Source organism: Lichenostomus cassidix, chromosome 3, assembly GCF_008360975.1.
Source record: "Lichenostomus cassidix isolate B80296 chromosome 3, HeHo_3.0, whole genome shotgun sequence".
Lineage (NCBI taxonomy): Eukaryota > Metazoa > Chordata > Aves > Passeriformes > Meliphagidae > Lichenostomus > Lichenostomus cassidix.
The window spans coordinates 21,080,681-21,098,767 of NC_139483.1; the positions used below are offsets into that span (position 1 = coordinate 21,080,681).

General features: G+C 38.3%; 1 protein-coding gene across 5 annotated transcripts in view; it reads right to left on the bottom strand.

The window, feature by feature from the left end:
- Positions 1–18,087, bottom strand: part of RPS6KC1 (ribosomal protein S6 kinase C1) — an 85,986-nt gene that overhangs the window by 6,870 nt on the left and 61,029 nt on the right. For 4 of the 5 annotated variants that reach the window (XM_085054839.1, XM_085054840.1, XM_085054842.1 and 1 more), the window contains 2 exons: positions 11,612–13,189; positions 11,251–11,340 (listed from right to left, as the gene is read on the bottom strand). In XM_085054839.1, the coding sequence (XP_084910965.1) occupies positions 11,251–11,340; positions 11,612–13,189 (1,668 nt within the window). The remainder of the gene's footprint in view (positions 1–11,250; positions 11,341–11,611; positions 13,190–18,087) is intronic. The other variant, XM_085054841.1, reaches the window with a different exon arrangement.

Sequence of the window (18,087 nt, forward strand, 5' to 3'; positions counted from 1 at the left end):
CATGCATACATAGGCACTTTCAAGGCTTGGAGGCATTACAGTTAGGATTCTTCTATACTGGACAAAACTGGACAGTGACAGACAGTAAAGCAAAGCATATTCAGAGAATTTACCCTCGCCAGAAGAGCTGGACAGACCAGAGTGGCCTAAAGCATCCATAAAAGTAGCACAAGGGAGGGTGTAGTAGTCTACTGCATGCCTTAGCTTTGTCTTAGAGAACAGGATTTGTCTCATGGCTAACCCACACCCTTTACTGGGATCACCATGGGAGGCTTTTCACAATGGTCTCATATAGATACCAAATCTGCTTCCCACAGCATAACCACAGCCAGTAACTGTGTATTGCTACAGCTCAGCCCAAACTGTAAACTGGTATGAAAAGTTGTTTCCCCCTTGCATCTAGCAAGCACCCAATGCTGCTATCACTGCACATGCACAGGGGACAGCAGGGAGGGGAGATGGGAGTGACAGTCCCTGGCCATAGACACACACGTACTCAATAGCATGATGCATGCAGAAAACTTGGCCTTCACTGACTCAGGCTTTAAACTACAAAAATAATTAAATACAAACACACCACACCGTCTGCTCTAAAACAGGCAGAAAACCAGATTGCAATGAAGATTAAATCTTCATTTTGACTGTCAAAAAACTGCAGAAGCTGCACTAAAATAGCTTTGGTGGCAAAAGCCACACCAGCTCTCCAGCAGAGGACAACCATTAGCATACAGTCACATAGCTGTTGCTGTGAAAAGCAGTGCAGAATGGGCAGAAAAGTCTTGCTCATCATTTTACTGAGCTTAGCATGAGCATGGCCAAGGAGAGCTCCAGATGAGTCACAGTCCAGGGTCAGGGAGAGGGAGGCATTTCCCCAGAGCTCCCCAGAGGCAGGGAAGCACAGACATGCTGAGCACAGGGATGTGCAGCTGCCACACAAGCTGGAAGAGGCTCAGCACCTTACAGAACTAAGCTGAGGCTGCTGTTGCAAGAGCAACAAGGAAGGATGGCTCAGACATTGTTTCTTTAGGTAGCACATCCCTCACATTGAAAAGTTTACTGTACTTAATGGCCTTTGAACAATCGACACATCACTGTAAGGGTGCCACACACCAGAATTTATTCCACTCCTTACAGATTAATACTCCTATCAGCACCAAGAAACTTTTACAAAGATGTACTGGCAACCACATGAGGAAATGTATCAGCATAACTACATGCATTTTTTAAATGTTTCAAGATCCCATGCAAGTACCCAGATGAAGCTGAAATTATGGTAAATTGAGAGAATTTGTGTAAAAATCAAAATTATTCTTGCAATTGAATTTTAAAGGCCTTTGGAAAGGCAGCCCTTGTAGGTAACAGTCCTTTAAAAAAAGTAAAAAAAAAAAACCAAAAACCCGAATTTGAGCCTCTCCACATGAACCAGCTGGTGAAAAGTTTTCATAGCATTTCTCAGTGAAACCTACTAAATGGAAACACCTTTTCAGATCAAGGGAGCTTTATTCCCAACAAGTGAAGATTTTTATTTTTAAATTAAGTTACACACTTATAACAGAATAAGAACAGCAAAGTCAAGAATTAATAAGATTGACTACCATGTTCTCAGTTCCTATACTACCATTAACTATCCCATATTAACATCTTAAATTTTAAAATAATGTCACAAAAGGAAATAATCCATTCTTCCTAAAGATGTCCAGTGAGAATGGGCATAATGAGTTACAGCCCAATATTTAAAATAAAAAAAAACCAACACCTAAATGTGAAAAAAAACATAATTCAGAGCACAGGGAAAAGAAATTCTACCAAAAAATTTTTTTTCTCAGTTTTCGTATTATTTCCTTTCATGTTGGCAATCAGAGATGATCCAGTTTTCTGAAGAACCAAAGTTATGCTGCCCTCTTTCACAGAACTGCTCATTAGAGAAAGTAGTACTGATAAAGAAAATGGACACATACAAAATAAGAGTCAAAAAGCAAACCGGAGTCCACTTCCTCAAAATCCAAGCTCATATTTTCAAATGTAAGAACACTTGCAATATATGCCAAGCCAAAATAAATGTCACTGCAGATCTCTGACAACAACAGCACTGAACTCTTCCATACACTTTTGACCATGACCAAAAGGACACAAGTGGAATAAATTAAGAACAGTCAAGTAACACAGATTTCTCCCAGGGCTGAAGGGCTCTGCCTGGGTTCTCATGAACACAGCAAAAACTGCATGACAAGTCATCTGAACCAACATAGGACAGAAAATGGAAAACTCAGCTGAGGACAACACCTGAGTCCCCTTTTTGACAAAACTAAATTTTAGCTCAACTCTTTTCCTATTATGCAATGTCTGATTCCTACTGATTTCCCTAAATTCCAAAGTTTCCTTATTTCAGGGTAAAATAAATGTTTTCCTTAAAAAAAAAGAAAAAAAAATCACTGGGTATACTAAAAAAAACCATGTGTTGTTTACATTTCCTTACTTCAAACAGGTCACATGACTTCTGATGCAATACACTGATCATAATAAGTTCAGGATACCACATCAATATTACTGCATTTTATCTTGACTAAACATCATGGGAAAATTTAGAAACTGTAGATTATGAAGTGCTTTTGAGGGACACAGAGTAGCTGGCTAATGTAATATACCACACAGGGCATATGCTTTTTTTAAAGCTTCAATATTGCAATAAATCTGAACTACAATATCTGCCTTCACTAAGAAAACATTTTCATCCCAATCCATCAGCAAAGTAATTTAGACAATAAATGGTAGTGACACATAAGCTTAAGTGAATAACATGGGGATATTTGTGCCAAATCTTTCCTTCGTGAGCCTTGAAATCAAGGACCTTACCCGGATTTGTACAAAAATAAACATGTGTACGCATGTACACAGTGTTGGTGCTTCTAGGACTAGCAGAACAACGTTTGCAAAAAAAAAACATTTGTATCATCCTCAAATAGAAAATCAGAGAAACAGTACAGCAGGGTGAAAAAAAGTCAATAGCTTTTCCAGCTTTAGTGCAATTTCATTAAAGGGAGAGCTTTCCCTCTTTCTCTCTTCCCAAAACAATGCCATGACATCCAGCACCAAGTAGCACAAGTCAACAGCAATGCTAAATTCCTGCACAAAGCAATTCCAACAGCAGCCACTGGGACAACTGAAGGGAAGGAGATTTGTAAAATGCTATGACGTTTAGTCAGAGACAGACGGTACAGGTAAACACCTTCACTACCCTGCACTGTCCTTCTTCCAGAGCAGCTGGTCTCAACTGAAAGGCCATTTCTTTATGGTTTCCATACTTATCTCAATATTTGCATTATACACAGCAATACCTTGCTTCCTGATAAGGGATACATAGCTGGCAACACTCTGTATTTTAAACAGAAGTGTCAATTCTGAAGTAAAAAGCAGAACTTCACCTCTCCTGAACATACTTTCTCAATACAGCTATTGACAATAAACCAAGGCTCATTTTCTCATTCTTTCTACAGCACTCCAACTTGAAATATACCCTTCCTGCTGAAGGATTTCAAAGGCTTTTACTACCACAATTGCCACATTTTCTTCCGAAAACAGTTTCCTCCAAGGCTGACAATAATGCCTCATGACCAGCACACACAAACAGTAGCTAACATGGAAGAAGCCAGGTTTACAGGAGGCCTTAGACATTCACTGTGCAACTCAGGCCAGATGGCTTGTGAATCACCAAAAACAAAAATTTAATCAAAAATTTGGTAGAACAAACTGTAATATCCGAAAAAATTGCATCTCAAGTCAGCTCACAGAAACACTGGCTCTAGGTGGATGTAGTGCTTCCCCAGTCACCTAGGAGTCAGGAAAAGCTTTGCACTGAGATGGTTTCCTGGAATTAAGAAGCGTGGATTGATGAGAATTTCAAAACCTGAGGAGGGCCTTACCCTTACCCCACACTTCAAGCAGAAACAGCTGAATTTCAAGTGCCATTTCTGCACTAGTAAGAAAGCAAGCAGACTCATCTGAGCTACTATCAGGTGTCTGAAAATGTTCATGAGGAATTGGATTTGTTCAACATCCTGAAAAGAAACACAATGTTTTCCCCTTCTGTGGCCATTAAGATAAACACTGCACAAAAAACCATTAGAGACACTTTGGAAATTCTATTTACTTTACACTCATTTAATTTTAAAAGATTACTGTTTTATCATATTTTGATATCCATATATGTAAAGAAACATTTGCAGAGGATCAAATAAAATAACTCCAACCTAATTCACTCTCATCAGACTCAGTCAGCCAAGATACCATAAGATACAGTCACTAAATAAAACATCCCACATGCAATCTGGCCATAATGCTTTGCCTAAAATGCTTGAGCAATCTGTAAAACACAGTATTGAACCATCTATATTTAAGTATAAGACTTTATCATGGTCTTTAAACAATAAAGTAGTGAGGCAAGTCCAATGAACACTTGCTAATATCAAATGGAGTATGCAAATAGGAAGTTTCATTTAAAAGTTATTAAAAAATGTATAAGCATCTATGTTCCTCTTTGGGAAAAAACAAACAAACAACAAATAACAGTGGGAACTGTGTTCTTTCTTTCTTTTAGCAGCCCAAGATGGAATCAAAACTGCCTCTAAAATAATCATGTGGCAAAAGTGACAAAGTTTTATTACTGTTCTGTTATCAAAACAAATCAAACATTAATTAACCTCATAGCTAGCTCCATTTCTTTTCACAACACATCTTATATACTATCTTCAAGTTTTAGTCCCATCTGTTGAAGTAATAATAATAACAACAGACATAAATGAACACAGGTAAAGTACAGTTTCTTCTGGAGTTATCAACTGGCTTTTATGTAAGCCAGAATAGAATATCAGATTTTTACAAATCAACAGCTTGGGTACATCTTACTGCTTATTCTAGTTACAGAATCTAAGAAAAAACACAAGACCATGTACATCACCTGAAACCTGTAGTGTATTTACAACAAGCCTGAATGCAAATGAGATCAGATTCTTTTCAGAAAATAACTGATTTTCTCCCCAAACCTATGCTTTCAATCACCAACTCCAAGTTCATGAGATTTTCTATTCTGGGAACAGTCAGTTGTCATTGTTTTCTGTAGGACACTCAGGTGTCTTTGCAGAGCTGTCCCACTCCAAACAGTTGTTGTGGAACTGTTACTCCCAGTGTCACAATAATGAGTACTTTTTCTGCACCTCCAGACCTTATTCACACCAGCCATGTATTTTTCATGGTAATGTTAAATCCTGTTTCCTAGTGCCAGGGTTTTTCAAATCAAGCTACACCAATCCTTCTGACTCTGATGCCCAAAGCTTCTTCACCTATCCAGATTTTTTCTTTTCTTTTTAGGATAATCCTCAGTCCTTATTGTTACACGAATATCTAGGACACAGTCAAAGACAAAAAGCAGAAAGTCCAGTCTTACACTACAACCATGAGACCAGCCCACCCCTCTACATCTCTCAGGGTCAATGGCACTTTAATCTACCACAGTTATTTTGCTTCTTAAACAATCTACTCAAATTAAATTACTATAATACAGGATAGCAGATTTAATGAGGGCCTGCAAACTCCTACTGAAAAACACATACACAAATAACATACAGGTTTTTCGGCATCAAATGTCTATTTGGTAAACAGAGGCAAATAATTTTTTTCCTTATTCAATAAATAAAAATTATAGCATGCAGTCTAATAATATAAATTATCAAATTTTATTTTCATGCTATACATTTTAGGTGATCAGCTGCATTTTGCATCTGCATTTTTAATTGTTTAAGAGCAGAAGTGACATCTTCATTTGGGAGTATAAAAATCAGGTTGCACATTGAAACATTTTTGTCTTTTTTCCGAACAAAATCCTTTATACACAAAGCCTTCTTTTTGCTTAGGTTTTGCACTGTGTACAAGTAACACCAGGTTACATAAAACCAAATTTACCATATATTTATGTGTAGGCTTCTGTGAAGGCTAGTTTGTGTAAATAAGGCTTGATTATAGCACACAGCTCATGAAAGCATCAGAATAATACGATGCATTACTGATGGCCAGTTTCCTACTTTACATTTTCTATGAAGCTAAGCTCCCTTTGGCTTTAGGACCTCAAGCAGCAAATCCCCAGTTTTCAGTAAACACAGTCTGGTGAAAACTTGTTGTTTAAACAAGAAAGAAAAAAGACTCTAAAGGCAGCCCAGTACTGAAACCTCGTCCTCCAAAAACACTACAGGGATGCAACAGAACCCATCCCTGCTGCTGGAACAAGAACTCGGGGAGTGTAAATAAAACATCTCATTCACACATCATATTTACACAAGATGTCAGACCAGCAAGACGCTTCTACAACATGACACTTCACAGGTTAGACAGAAAAAAGTACCTTAAAGATTTCTCTTCATGAGAAAATCCTCAACTTAAATCTGTTTTGGCTGAAGACAGTTGTAATTAGGCTATGGCTGTAGACAATTTTGTCTTTCTCGCATACTGAGAAGGGTTTTTAAAAAAAAAAAAGTTACCAATTTGATTTTTAAAATTGTGACTGTCAAGAATGGAATACAATTATTACTGTATTTAAAAGTTAACAATTCTTTATATTTAAGATCACAATGCTGGCAAAACCAATACTTAAAATAACAGAAGGTGATAATTTGCATTTCAAAATTCATCTATCTTGCTTTTCCCTCAATTAGACCAAAACATGTTGATTCACAGGTTTGTGTGTGTGTGTATGTGTGTGTTTCTTTTTTAAACTTATTTATAGAGCAGAATAATGGCCCCCCTGCTAGGCTGGCATTTGCTCAAGTTTCTGTCCATGTAAATTGAATCTGTTACTGGAATTTTCCCCCCTTCAGAATACCAAGGCACATTAACCAAGAGATAAAGAGATACATGCTGATACTATCAGCCACCAGGCAGGTGGATAAAGCAAGGGATTTTTTGTTAGCTTTTGTGGGGATTTTTTGGACAAATATGTGATAAGAGTTCTCAGGGGGCATGGAGAGCAAAGGGCTGTTTAAACAGAAGTGAATCATTCTCATCTGATCTGCTAATAACTTTGTATTCAGACATCAGCTGCTTAGCACACTTTAAAATGTTCAGAAAACAAAATTACCATAAAGAGGAGGAAAGTTAAAGGAAAAAAAACCATATAAACATCACGATAGTCACCTTAGCCATATTAACACAGCAGAAATTCTCAGTTACAAGTGCTTCATTTCTTCTTTAAAAGCAAATAGGTTATTCTTGGCCAAAACCCCCACAGTTTTACTTGAAGTGGTGTTGAGTTTATAGAGCATGATTTATAATCCAACATTTCCCTAGTGAATCAGAGAAACAACATTTGACTTATCATAGGTGAACAGCAAAGATTTCATTTGGCCATTAATCAAAGTACAGCACAGGCACTACTTTTAAGCATCTGCAGACAGCTTTGCTGGTGCCCGAGCTGCTTCAGCAGGAACTTTAGTTGTTTTAAACTGAGCAGAACTATACAGCAGTGAAGAGTTACCCAGCCATAGCACCAGATTCAACAGCACCATAACACACCACGACTCGGAGCTTCCGAGGACAATTCTTGATGTGCAAATCATTACAAACGAGCCGCATCTTCCGTCTCCAGTCCTTAGGAGAAGTTAAGCAAATCAGGGGCAGCCGGAGCGACAGCAACATCCATTAATGGTGCAATGCCACCTCCCGTCGGCTGCGGGGAAGTGCCACTCTTGCAACAGATGCAGCCCTGCTCCTAATTTATGCACGATGTACAATGACAATTGCTATTTCATACAAAACTAATTATCCTGCTTGCAGGGAACGGGATGCAGCTTTTTAAACTATTCCCTTCCCTCGTCCTTCTGACACTTCTGCATTTATAATGGTTGCAGTTGTTCTGTTATTTTATATATTCACTGCATAATGTCTTTTTGACATATGCAGTCAAATTGCCTTTCCACTTTTTGTAGGATAACAAGAGCTGAGCAAGTTCCTGTGCTTCGCCAGGGCACAGATCTGATCATTTTTACTGTACCAACACTGCCTTGCTTTGCCTTAATGCAAGGCTACACTCTGGGCTACTGAAAGCCTTAAACACAAAATCCTAGACTCTGCAAGCAAGTTCCACATAGATGGACCTCTATTCTCCCTTGACTCTGAAAAGCTTCCACAGTAATACATTATTATCTCTAGCCCATCCAGCAATTAGTTTTCCGTAAATAAATTGCAGGATTTAGACTTCATGTTTTACTTCAACAAATAAAACTTAAGATTTAAATACATCTTCATGCACTTCACTGCAAATCACGTAATAACTTAGGCTGTAGAAAAGCAACATCTGAAACCTCATCAATTGAAAACCTGTAACTGTTTCAAATACATGTTTAAAATTGTCACATAACTCTGCAATACAATTTCCTACCTATTTTAAAATGAAGATATCCTGCAGTCTCTTTAAATTTCCCATTCATCCTCTTCTTTTTCTGCCTCCAAAATTTGCTCCTCAAAAATCAATGCAGAAAGAGAACTGCAGCCCTAGACTGTTCTCAGCCTCTGACTGCAGACTCTAAAAAGCAACATTTATTGATAAAGACACCTTCCCTTTCTTGCATACTTTTAAAAAGTGCACTTATTTAAATACCAAATTGATGAAATCAGGTAGCATACAAGTTATCCTAACCAAATCTATTCTACCTCAAACTCTGTTTAAAACACACAGCAAGCTAAACACAAAATTTTTATAAGCCAAGTTTCACTGCATCCTTCAGACAGGAGAGAAAAGGAGAGGGAAGGTTGACTACCCAGAGGCAGGGCAACACTGCACATAATCCTGAAAACACCAGGAAAATTCAAAGCAAATACTCACTTTGAGTCACTTATTTTAGACACTGTGTTTCATTACGGTGAGAAATCATAAGACCTGATAAAATTTTGTGAAGATAATTGTTCACCTCTACAAAACTACAGCATTTCTACAGCAGAAAAGAAAACCAAGTTGTGAGAAACATATTAAAAAGCAACTTAAAAATAATATAAAAGCCTTAAAACTTGTTCCTAGAGTACTGAACTGAAGCAAAAACATAATTTCAAAATCCTTATTCCAACAAGCAGCTGGAGGAGCAATGCTTTCATGATAAAGGGGTTCCAGGGATGTGGTACACGCCTCAAAATGAAAAGAATTATCATCCAAATGAAGCTTTTTTTCCCCCCTTGTATACTGGAACCTAGAGGAAGCCTATTAACATGATTTTTTTTTTTTTTAACATTGGTCAAAAGTTCTGAAACAACATTTACCAGCAGCGGTAGCTCTAAGAAAGCTGCTTTGGACTCAGCTACACACCATTACTGAATCATTCCTAATAACAGAATGGCACTTGACTCCAAAATGTATTTCATGCAGCTAAGTTAGACCAAGTATTACTCTCCCACCCAAAAATTGACATGTGATAGCTACACTAAAGTACAAGCACGCTTTGCAGAGATAACATTAGGATCAAGAAATATGAAAGGCAAGAATCAGAGAGCAGTGCCAATTCATCCACCTTGAATATATCTAATATTTGCATTTGCAAATCTTCACCTTGCAGCTCACCAGTTGCAGACACACAAAACAAATGCAGCCTGGGGTAGGGCAGAGAGGGCAGAGAGGGCAGAGAGGGCAGAGAGGGGAGGGCAACTTCACCAAGAAAAGCCCGGATGGATCCTACACCTGTGCTGTGAGGTGGAAATAATGACCGTGTGGAAAACTTTATTCTTGCATATGGGGACTTCTAAATATTATTTCAACTGCTCCCTAAACACTTCATTACTGCAGGAGTTGGCTGGCTGGGGCTTAGGGGGCAAAAAAAGCCTCTCTTTGGATCCTCATTAAAGTACAGAAAAATTAAGCTTTGACTTTCACAGCTCATTAATGATGACAGGGTGGGAAAAGGCTGCACTTCCATCTTTGCTACAACTCAACTGGGGAGTGCTTTGTTCGAGTCTGGGTTAGGGAGGCAGGAAAACACCTCTAACAGGTTGTCACACATGTTGGCAACCAGGACAACCATCTATTTAACAAACACAGTAATTGCTGGGATTCCCCAATTATCTTGTTCTTAAATGAAAGTGGCAAGAGGGTAGAATGAAGGTGTTAGATTTACTTTGATAGGTAAAAAGAATTATTTTCTGTAACACCTGCCCTCTTGACTTGCACCTGGATAGAAAAGGTTTTATTTTCTATTTATCTCAAGAAGCTGACATTCAAAATTTGTTGAGACCCTACCACCTTTATTCACAGAGGCAGTTTGTTACTGCATTTAACTTGCAGAACAAAAACACAGAAGAAACACCTGATGCCAAACTAAATTCAGAACTTCCACTGCTGGTAACTCTTATTCTAAATTCTTCTAAGCACATTTGCAGACTGTGAGCTTGACAACTACCTACATGCCAAGTTGTAATGCCTAGCCAGACCACGCACTCAGCAAAAATTTATGTTGGCATTTCAAAGTCAGAATAAAAACATAGTAATTTGAACTCTAAACCAAGTTTTTATAAGCTAGCTATGAAATTTTTAAAATATGTTTTAAAATACGAAGCTGTACGTGAAACACCAGATTTTTGGCTGTCACTGCCAAAAATCACAGACCACTATATTAGCAGAAAATAAATTGGTAAAAGGAAAAGAGGGAGGGCTCAGTTTCAAGTGCCATCCTTGCTATAAAAACCCAAGAGATATTGATTTTATCACCCTCATGATTGATGAAAGCAGTTCTAAGAAAAGAGCTCTCTAAACTATTTCAAAGCCCACTGTAGCTCATCAAAAATGTCACAGGCATCTCTGAGCCTATTAAGGTTGTATTTTTCAAGCCTCTGTGGTTCTCCCTGCAACCCCCCATGTCCTTTGTGTGTATAAATTTTTGTATTTTTAGGGGTCTTAGTGACACCTTTTCAGTCTCATTTGCTCTTTCCAATTACCAAGATGTACTCACACACAGGAAATAATGGCAAGAAAACAGAACATTCGTTAAACTTGCTTAAACAAGACATTCAGAACAATCACACATTATGGAAAAGACATAACAAACACCACCACAGCTCAACAATAAAGCAGTTATGAGCCCTGTAGCTTTTTAAGACATTAAGGAAAAGAAGCAAAGAAAACTCAGATATTGCATAATCTCAAGCTCTATGCTACAGAGACTGCATGAGAAAATGAAAGCTGCTAATCTACTTTCCAAGTGAAACATTGTAGGTGATTGCTCTAACCTGGGGCACAGTACATTCTCTCTATGGCATCGTTGTCACAGGAATCTTCAACCTCCCTCCACCTGCTAAAATACGTTAGCTGAATGTGTCCTAAAAACAAAACGACAGGAGAAATCAAAACATTTTTCCCTTCCATTTTCTGCAGAAGTGAACTGTAATTACTCCTTTTGTAGCTAAAAACAGTATCATTAAGAATAATGGCATCATTAAGTACTAGAAGCTATTACTGGGGGTGAATTTGCTGCACTGATAATGAAGCTCTAGACAGGAAATGAAGATACTAATTACAAGATAAAACGCCTACTCAGTTAATTGGAAGCAACAGCGAATAAAAAGAAATGCATTTGCAAAAGTTCCTGACCTCTATCATTCAATAAGATGTTGTTTGGGTTCAAATCGCGGCACACAATTCCTTCTCTATGTAAAGCATCAAGGGCTACCACCATTTCAGCTGCCCATCTTTGAATGCAATCCTCTGGGATATGAAACCTGGAGGTTAGCGCTAATCTTTCATCAAGGTTCTGAAAAATTTGATGTATTTCCTTCTGCCCAGCTCCTGCTATTTTGTCTTCCTTCTTTGGTGCAGTCTTTTTACTTTCAGCTGCTGGTGACAAAGCTGAGTCTGTCTCCTCTTTCCCACCATCTTCAGCTTGATTGGAAAACAGCGACACTCCTTCATTTCTTAACCCGTCTTTCTCCAAGCTAACATCCTGAGCACCTGAGGGTGGATTGGAAACACAGGAACTTTCTTCTTTGCTTGTCATGCTTAAGGAGCAGGCCCCAAGCTCTTGAAACAGAGCCCCATCTTCTGAACCACCTACCTCTTGGTCAGACGTAAAGAGGGTCCCAAGAGCTCCCTGAGTGACACCACTTTGCTCATTTGCTTCCTCGTGGGAAGGATCTCCCACTTCTGGTGCCACATGATTTGGCTCTTGATCAAATTCTTTGCATGCCTCTGCAGAATTATTTAATTGCAAGACATCAGGTGTTTCTAACAACTTTACTTCTGACACGTCCCTGTCAGATTTTGTAAACTTTGTTGGCCTTGACACAGCTGGCTCTTCTGTTTCATCAGACATGCCAGGTAAGTTTATTAGGAGATCAGGCCTTCCTTCATCAATGCTATTCACATCATCAAAAGCAGCATCCTTAAAGGAGATAACTGGCACAGAGTCATTTGAACCCCTGCTCACAGTGTCATGAGCTTTCACACCCATTTTGCTCTCCAGGGCATCCAAGCTTCTTTCATGATCTGGGACAGAAAACAAAGGCTTCAGAGGCTCCGATTTCAGGTTACATAATTTTTCTCCAAAATCAAGCCCTAGGAGCTCACTAGTGCTATCTTTGCTGTCTATCCTGAAGAGTTCCATGGGGCTGTTCTTGGATCTAGTTAGCGAGTCCAATATCCTAGCAGGGCTGGCTATTTCCGACTCAGCATCATCGATGAACAGCTTTCGTTCCTGAGGTGCAATCTGGGAGGTGAAGCTGTCACTGCCAACAACACTGCACTTCTGCAAGCAACTCCTCTCTTTGGTGTGCAGCGCTTCACTCTCCCCTTTAGCCACTGGTTCCTCATTTAGGGAGCCAGAGTCAATTTTTTCCTGCCCGTACTCATTGCACAACGTTAAGTAACTAGTGGTGCACTCTTCCTCTGAGCTGGATGCAGAGTCCATCCACTTGGAACTCTCTTGGCCATCTTCCTGGTTGCTGCTGTCATCCTGAGAGCTTGGTGTTAGGCTGCTCCTCAGTGGGACCACCTTCAGCATGCTGTCCCCATAGCTCTCTCTGGAATCGGTGCTGCTACCAGTTTCTTTAGGACTAGGTGTTGGCTGCTCCAGGTAAATTTTAGTTGAACTGGATGTTCTGGATTCAGGAATTTCAAAGCTTTCTTCAGGACTTCTGTTTAAGAACTTACTGACATAAGACCACAGCTTCCCTCCTGAAGAAAAAAAAAGAAAAAAGAGAGGGGATCTCTTAGTTTCACTCAAAATAGATTTTTTTTTAATGAAACAGGAAAATATCCTCACTGTCACTATATACCACATTCTTATGCCCAAAAGAATTAGTTGGATCCACTACCTCAGCAGGAAATAATTACAGGGACCACAACTTGCTTTTCATGTAGATTTGTATTATTACATAAATATTTAAAGAGTTGCATCTGAGATTAAGCAGCTGGTTTTTGTTTTTAAACTTCACTAAAGTCTCATTTCAGAGTGTGTATCAAGTTGAACAGTGGTCACTACTCTCCACCTGCTGTCTCAAAAGAAGCAAAAACTAGGGAAGATCAAATGGTTTAGTGCCCATCACCACTTCTGCCTACACTGAATAATTTTGTATCACAGCTCTAAACTCATGAGTAACATTAGTAGAAATGGACTGAAAACTAAACAGGTCAGTAAGGGGAAGGGAATTAACTCATACTAGCAGGACTTTTTAAGGGTCTATATCTCCCTTAGAAGAAGCTGGGGTTTTTGAGTTAAATATTGATATATTTCTTTAACTTCATTATTTAACTTAGTTAACGTCAGAATTGAAAAAAACTTTATGCTTTGCTGCACACACAAGGATTTATCAATACTCTTAAGTTACACTGCCAAACAGTTCCTTCACAGCATCTAAGAAAGTTAATCTCCAAAAATAATAGAAACATTTTAAAAATGTAAAGCAGGACTCTTTATGTTTCTGAATGCTGCACATATTAAAAAAAAAAAAACCTTACAGATTTCCAAACATAATTTTAGCAAAATAAATCAAGAAGTTACAGTACCTCTTCCATATGCCAAAGAATTCAGCTTAAAGCTAGAAAGTCTCCTTTGATAACTTAGGGAAAAATGCAATGTCAAGACACTTCAATTTAAAAGATTGTACAGAAATTCTGGAAAATGCAGGAGTTCTAACAAAATCTTTGTAAAAGAAAAAAAAAAAGTATTGAGCCCACTGGGCATCTGCAAAGTTGTGGAGGTTTTGTTGGAGTTTTTTTACTTATTTGGATAAAACAGAGTTTTATATTTTTCCAAAATACATTCTTTAATAGTTTGGGGGTTTTTTAACACTATCTCTATCAGGCAAAATTCCTTTAAAAAGTGCAATAAAAGAAGACAGTATTTATCATTGCCTAGGAACAGATTTTCTATATTCCCAGGTATTTCAAATAAAACTTATCAAAGACAGAAAAACCTTGACACTTTAAAAAATTAATCTGAATAATATAATGTAGAGTTTTCCTGCCCTCCATCCCCCTGGCTAAGACAAGACTTGTTTTTCAAGGGGAAAAAGTATCTCACTGGTTGTGGTGAAACTAAGTATATTAAAAATACTAAGAGGGAATGCTAACCGCTTGAGTCCAACGGTTAAAACGACAATTTAGGTCTGTTAACCCACATGGTTTCTGCCATAAGCTACAAATGGATTTAGCACCAGGTCAGGATGACCCTTGCAACCTTCCAGAATATGATGAGAGCAGGTAGTAGGTATATGAAGAGGAGCAAAGGGAAGCAATGCTCACAGAGAAAAGGACAGGAAGCACTATACTGACCACTGTATGGCACAGGCTCCTTAACTACTCACCCAGTTTTTCACACTTTCATCCATAACAATTTCTGTTAAAATTCCAATTAAATTACTTCAAGTAACATAATAAAATAACTTTGAACAGTTTACTAACTAGGCATGGAATTATTCAGGTCCATCCCACACCAAACAATAAAATCTCATTTGACAACCATGTCCTTACTGTATTTAATAAAACACATTATTTAATAAAAAAATTATACAGTCTTCCCATGCCACCTGCATCAGATTAATTAGTACAAGTCAAATATTTTCATCTACATATTACTAGCATGTATTATTTGTGCTTCACAAATTTCTTATAAAAACATAAATCTCAGGTTCCAAAGCATGTTCACAAACCATGACCCATGAAGACTCACATAAGATTTCTGGAACTTTGGGAAGTGCCTGGCGTAACACCACCTCAGCCTCCAGGCATGGCTTTAGTGCAACTCTGAGCACCATCAGTGCTTCCTCAGATGGAAGCAGTAAGAAAAGCAGAGGCCTGCCTTGAGCTTTGACCCAGCGATTCACAAAGCTCAAAACCTTCTTCCTGTGATTTTTTTGTCACACCTTTTTTCCTGTGTCATTACTGGACACCAGGTGTGCTTTTACATGTGACCCCTGAACAGCTCTCAGTGACCTAAATGTTTTGTAGCACTACGCTAAGATAAGAAAGAAGGGGCTGGGCTGCTCAGCAATATGAAAAATGCAAGAATTATCCTTGCACAACTTAAGTTTTTCACCTATTGACATGTCAAGCTGCTCTCAGGACAACTCCTGTCTTCGGCTCGCACCACCTCATTTCAAGGAAGATTTCATGCAGCCTCCATTACATTTTGACCTCTACTCAGAGCAGCTTAAAAAAGGAGACCAAGATGGATTAAGGAAAGAAAAAGAGACATGGTGGGATCAATCCTTCAAAAGTCCACAGAAAAATCACTGGAAGATTTGAGAGGTTCAGTAAACACAAAACTTGAAAAAAAAAAAAAAGCAAATCTCTTTATTCTTACAGTGTTCAGGAATTCACCACTGTCCACTTGTGAAAACAGGGAGAACTGCAAAAACTTATTTTATTTTTGCGAATCTATTATTTTAGGTTTTCAAAAAGAAGTTGCACTTTATTAGTGACTTGTATTTACAAACTACAGTGGAAATGAGTACTTACTGCAACTTCAACTTAAGAGTTAAACACAAATAAGCAAAACAAAAGAAAAATTATGTCCAAATATGTTAACATACAAATATTTGAAAACTGGCCTCCTGGTCAAGTGGAAATACGTAAATAAATGCCATTCAATAATTGTGTTCTGTAGTGAAAAACAACAATTTTATTCCTTTTTGAAAGCATCCAATCCAGGGTCAAACAAAAGTGATATTTGTATCTGTGTATGTAATTATGCCTTTATGAATGACATACTAATAATCTTTCCCCCTCTCCCCATGTGTTGTGTAAGATCAAGAAAACCCATTAGCAAGCCATGCTAATACAGTATCAGGAATCTATGAAAACTAAAATTACAGAAATCAATCCAAACAAGTAAGCTTCAGTCACTGTCAAATAGTCCAACAGACTAAATAACTATAAAAGCTACAGTATTAAACTAAAGATTACTAGTATTTAATACTATTTCAGAAGTATATTATTAACATAACTAATTATTAAGTTTGCTTTTTTCTACTATGAACTGATTCTACAGCCAGTCCTGACTGAACAGAAAGTTCAATCTTTCTGGTTTTATAAGCACGTGAAAATCATCAGGTTCCACATTCTTCTGCAGTTATTCAATGAAAAATTTCATATGAGCAGCCATACTTAACCATATTTCCAGCATTCTGGAGCTTATACCTCTGCTTCTAGAGGCAGAATCTAAAAAGTTAGCATCCAAAATAACCAAAAGGAAATTCAGCATAAAGTAACCAAGTGGTGAAGCTGACTAGGAATCTTTTATATTCTGTCAAACATTTCTGCAGTTTTTTTATTAATAGCAGTTGATGCAGGAATATCAGAAAGAAAATACAGAGACTATATAGTATATATGACAGGATAAAATGAAACCTAACAGATCAGCAAATTTAGTATCCTAAACATGTTTTTGTTCCAGCTGACAAGAAAAATTCACGACCAGTTGGATTTTTCCTCACCCAGTGCTCAGACACTTCCCATTTCAGCTTCCCATCCTGCAAGACTGCCTGGCTAAGGAGACATATAAAAAAAAAAAAAAAATCAGTATCTTTTGCTAGCTTGGCCCATGAAATTATTCCCAAGGATGAAGTACTGCAATTCTTGCAGAACTGGAATGCAGTTAAGAATGAAGCAGTCACTGTATTTAGGAAATCCCAAAACTAAGTCAAAGTGAACAACTCAGGCTTCCAAATAACTGTAATCTGATAGGGAAGAAAAAGAGAGAGTGCTGAAAGACGTGCTTGAATTATTCTCCAAAACTGGGCCCAACTCTCTACATCACTGCATAAGAATTTGTGTATGGCCAGGAGTAGCAATCCTAAACCACGCACGTCATGAGAATTAATAGCCTTCCTTGCTGGAAAAGGAACGATTTTATGGTTTTCAAAGAATCACTGTCCTCCTTTTCAGTCGCAACATGTCTACTGGTAAACGTCATCACGTTAATGCAATGGCTATCTAAAATGAGGGCTGCACAGTTCCCAGGCCAAAAGCAAAAGCAGACATGCAGGCACTGCCATGGTACAACAATAATATTCCACAGCATCCCAACAGCAGCCACAGTGGAGTTGCAGCTCCACATGAATGGGAAACTGATCTCCTGCCTAATCTCTAACATGACAGTAGTTACAAGCACCAGAGTCCTGTATCTGCAGCCCTGTATTTCCAGAGCTGCTGGTGAATCTCTGCTGCAAAGTTTGCTAGTTTAGGCAAAGCTCCCACTTCCCAACGCACTTGGAACAAAAGCTATTATTCCAAAGCAGCCTCCTGAAAAAGTCACTTGCCAAGGAGTGTATCACCTTTCCTACATTTTCTGATTGCTGTCAAATATTTGCTGCCAGCATTATCTCTTTTCCTAACAACAAATCCCCAGCTTTGCAAGCCAGAGCGCTACCGTGGTGTTGTCTATCAATTGCTGCATGCAGCAAGCCTCTTCAGCGGGAAGTTTCTTGAGTGCTCTCCAGATTGATAGGAACTCCAGCTTGTTTATGCTTAAAGAGATTTGACAGCTTCTAACAGCCACTTAAACTTTGATGTCCCATGGAAGCCCCCCAGCCTATTTTTGAAGCATCTGTTTCTAAAATTTCTGTAGTTAG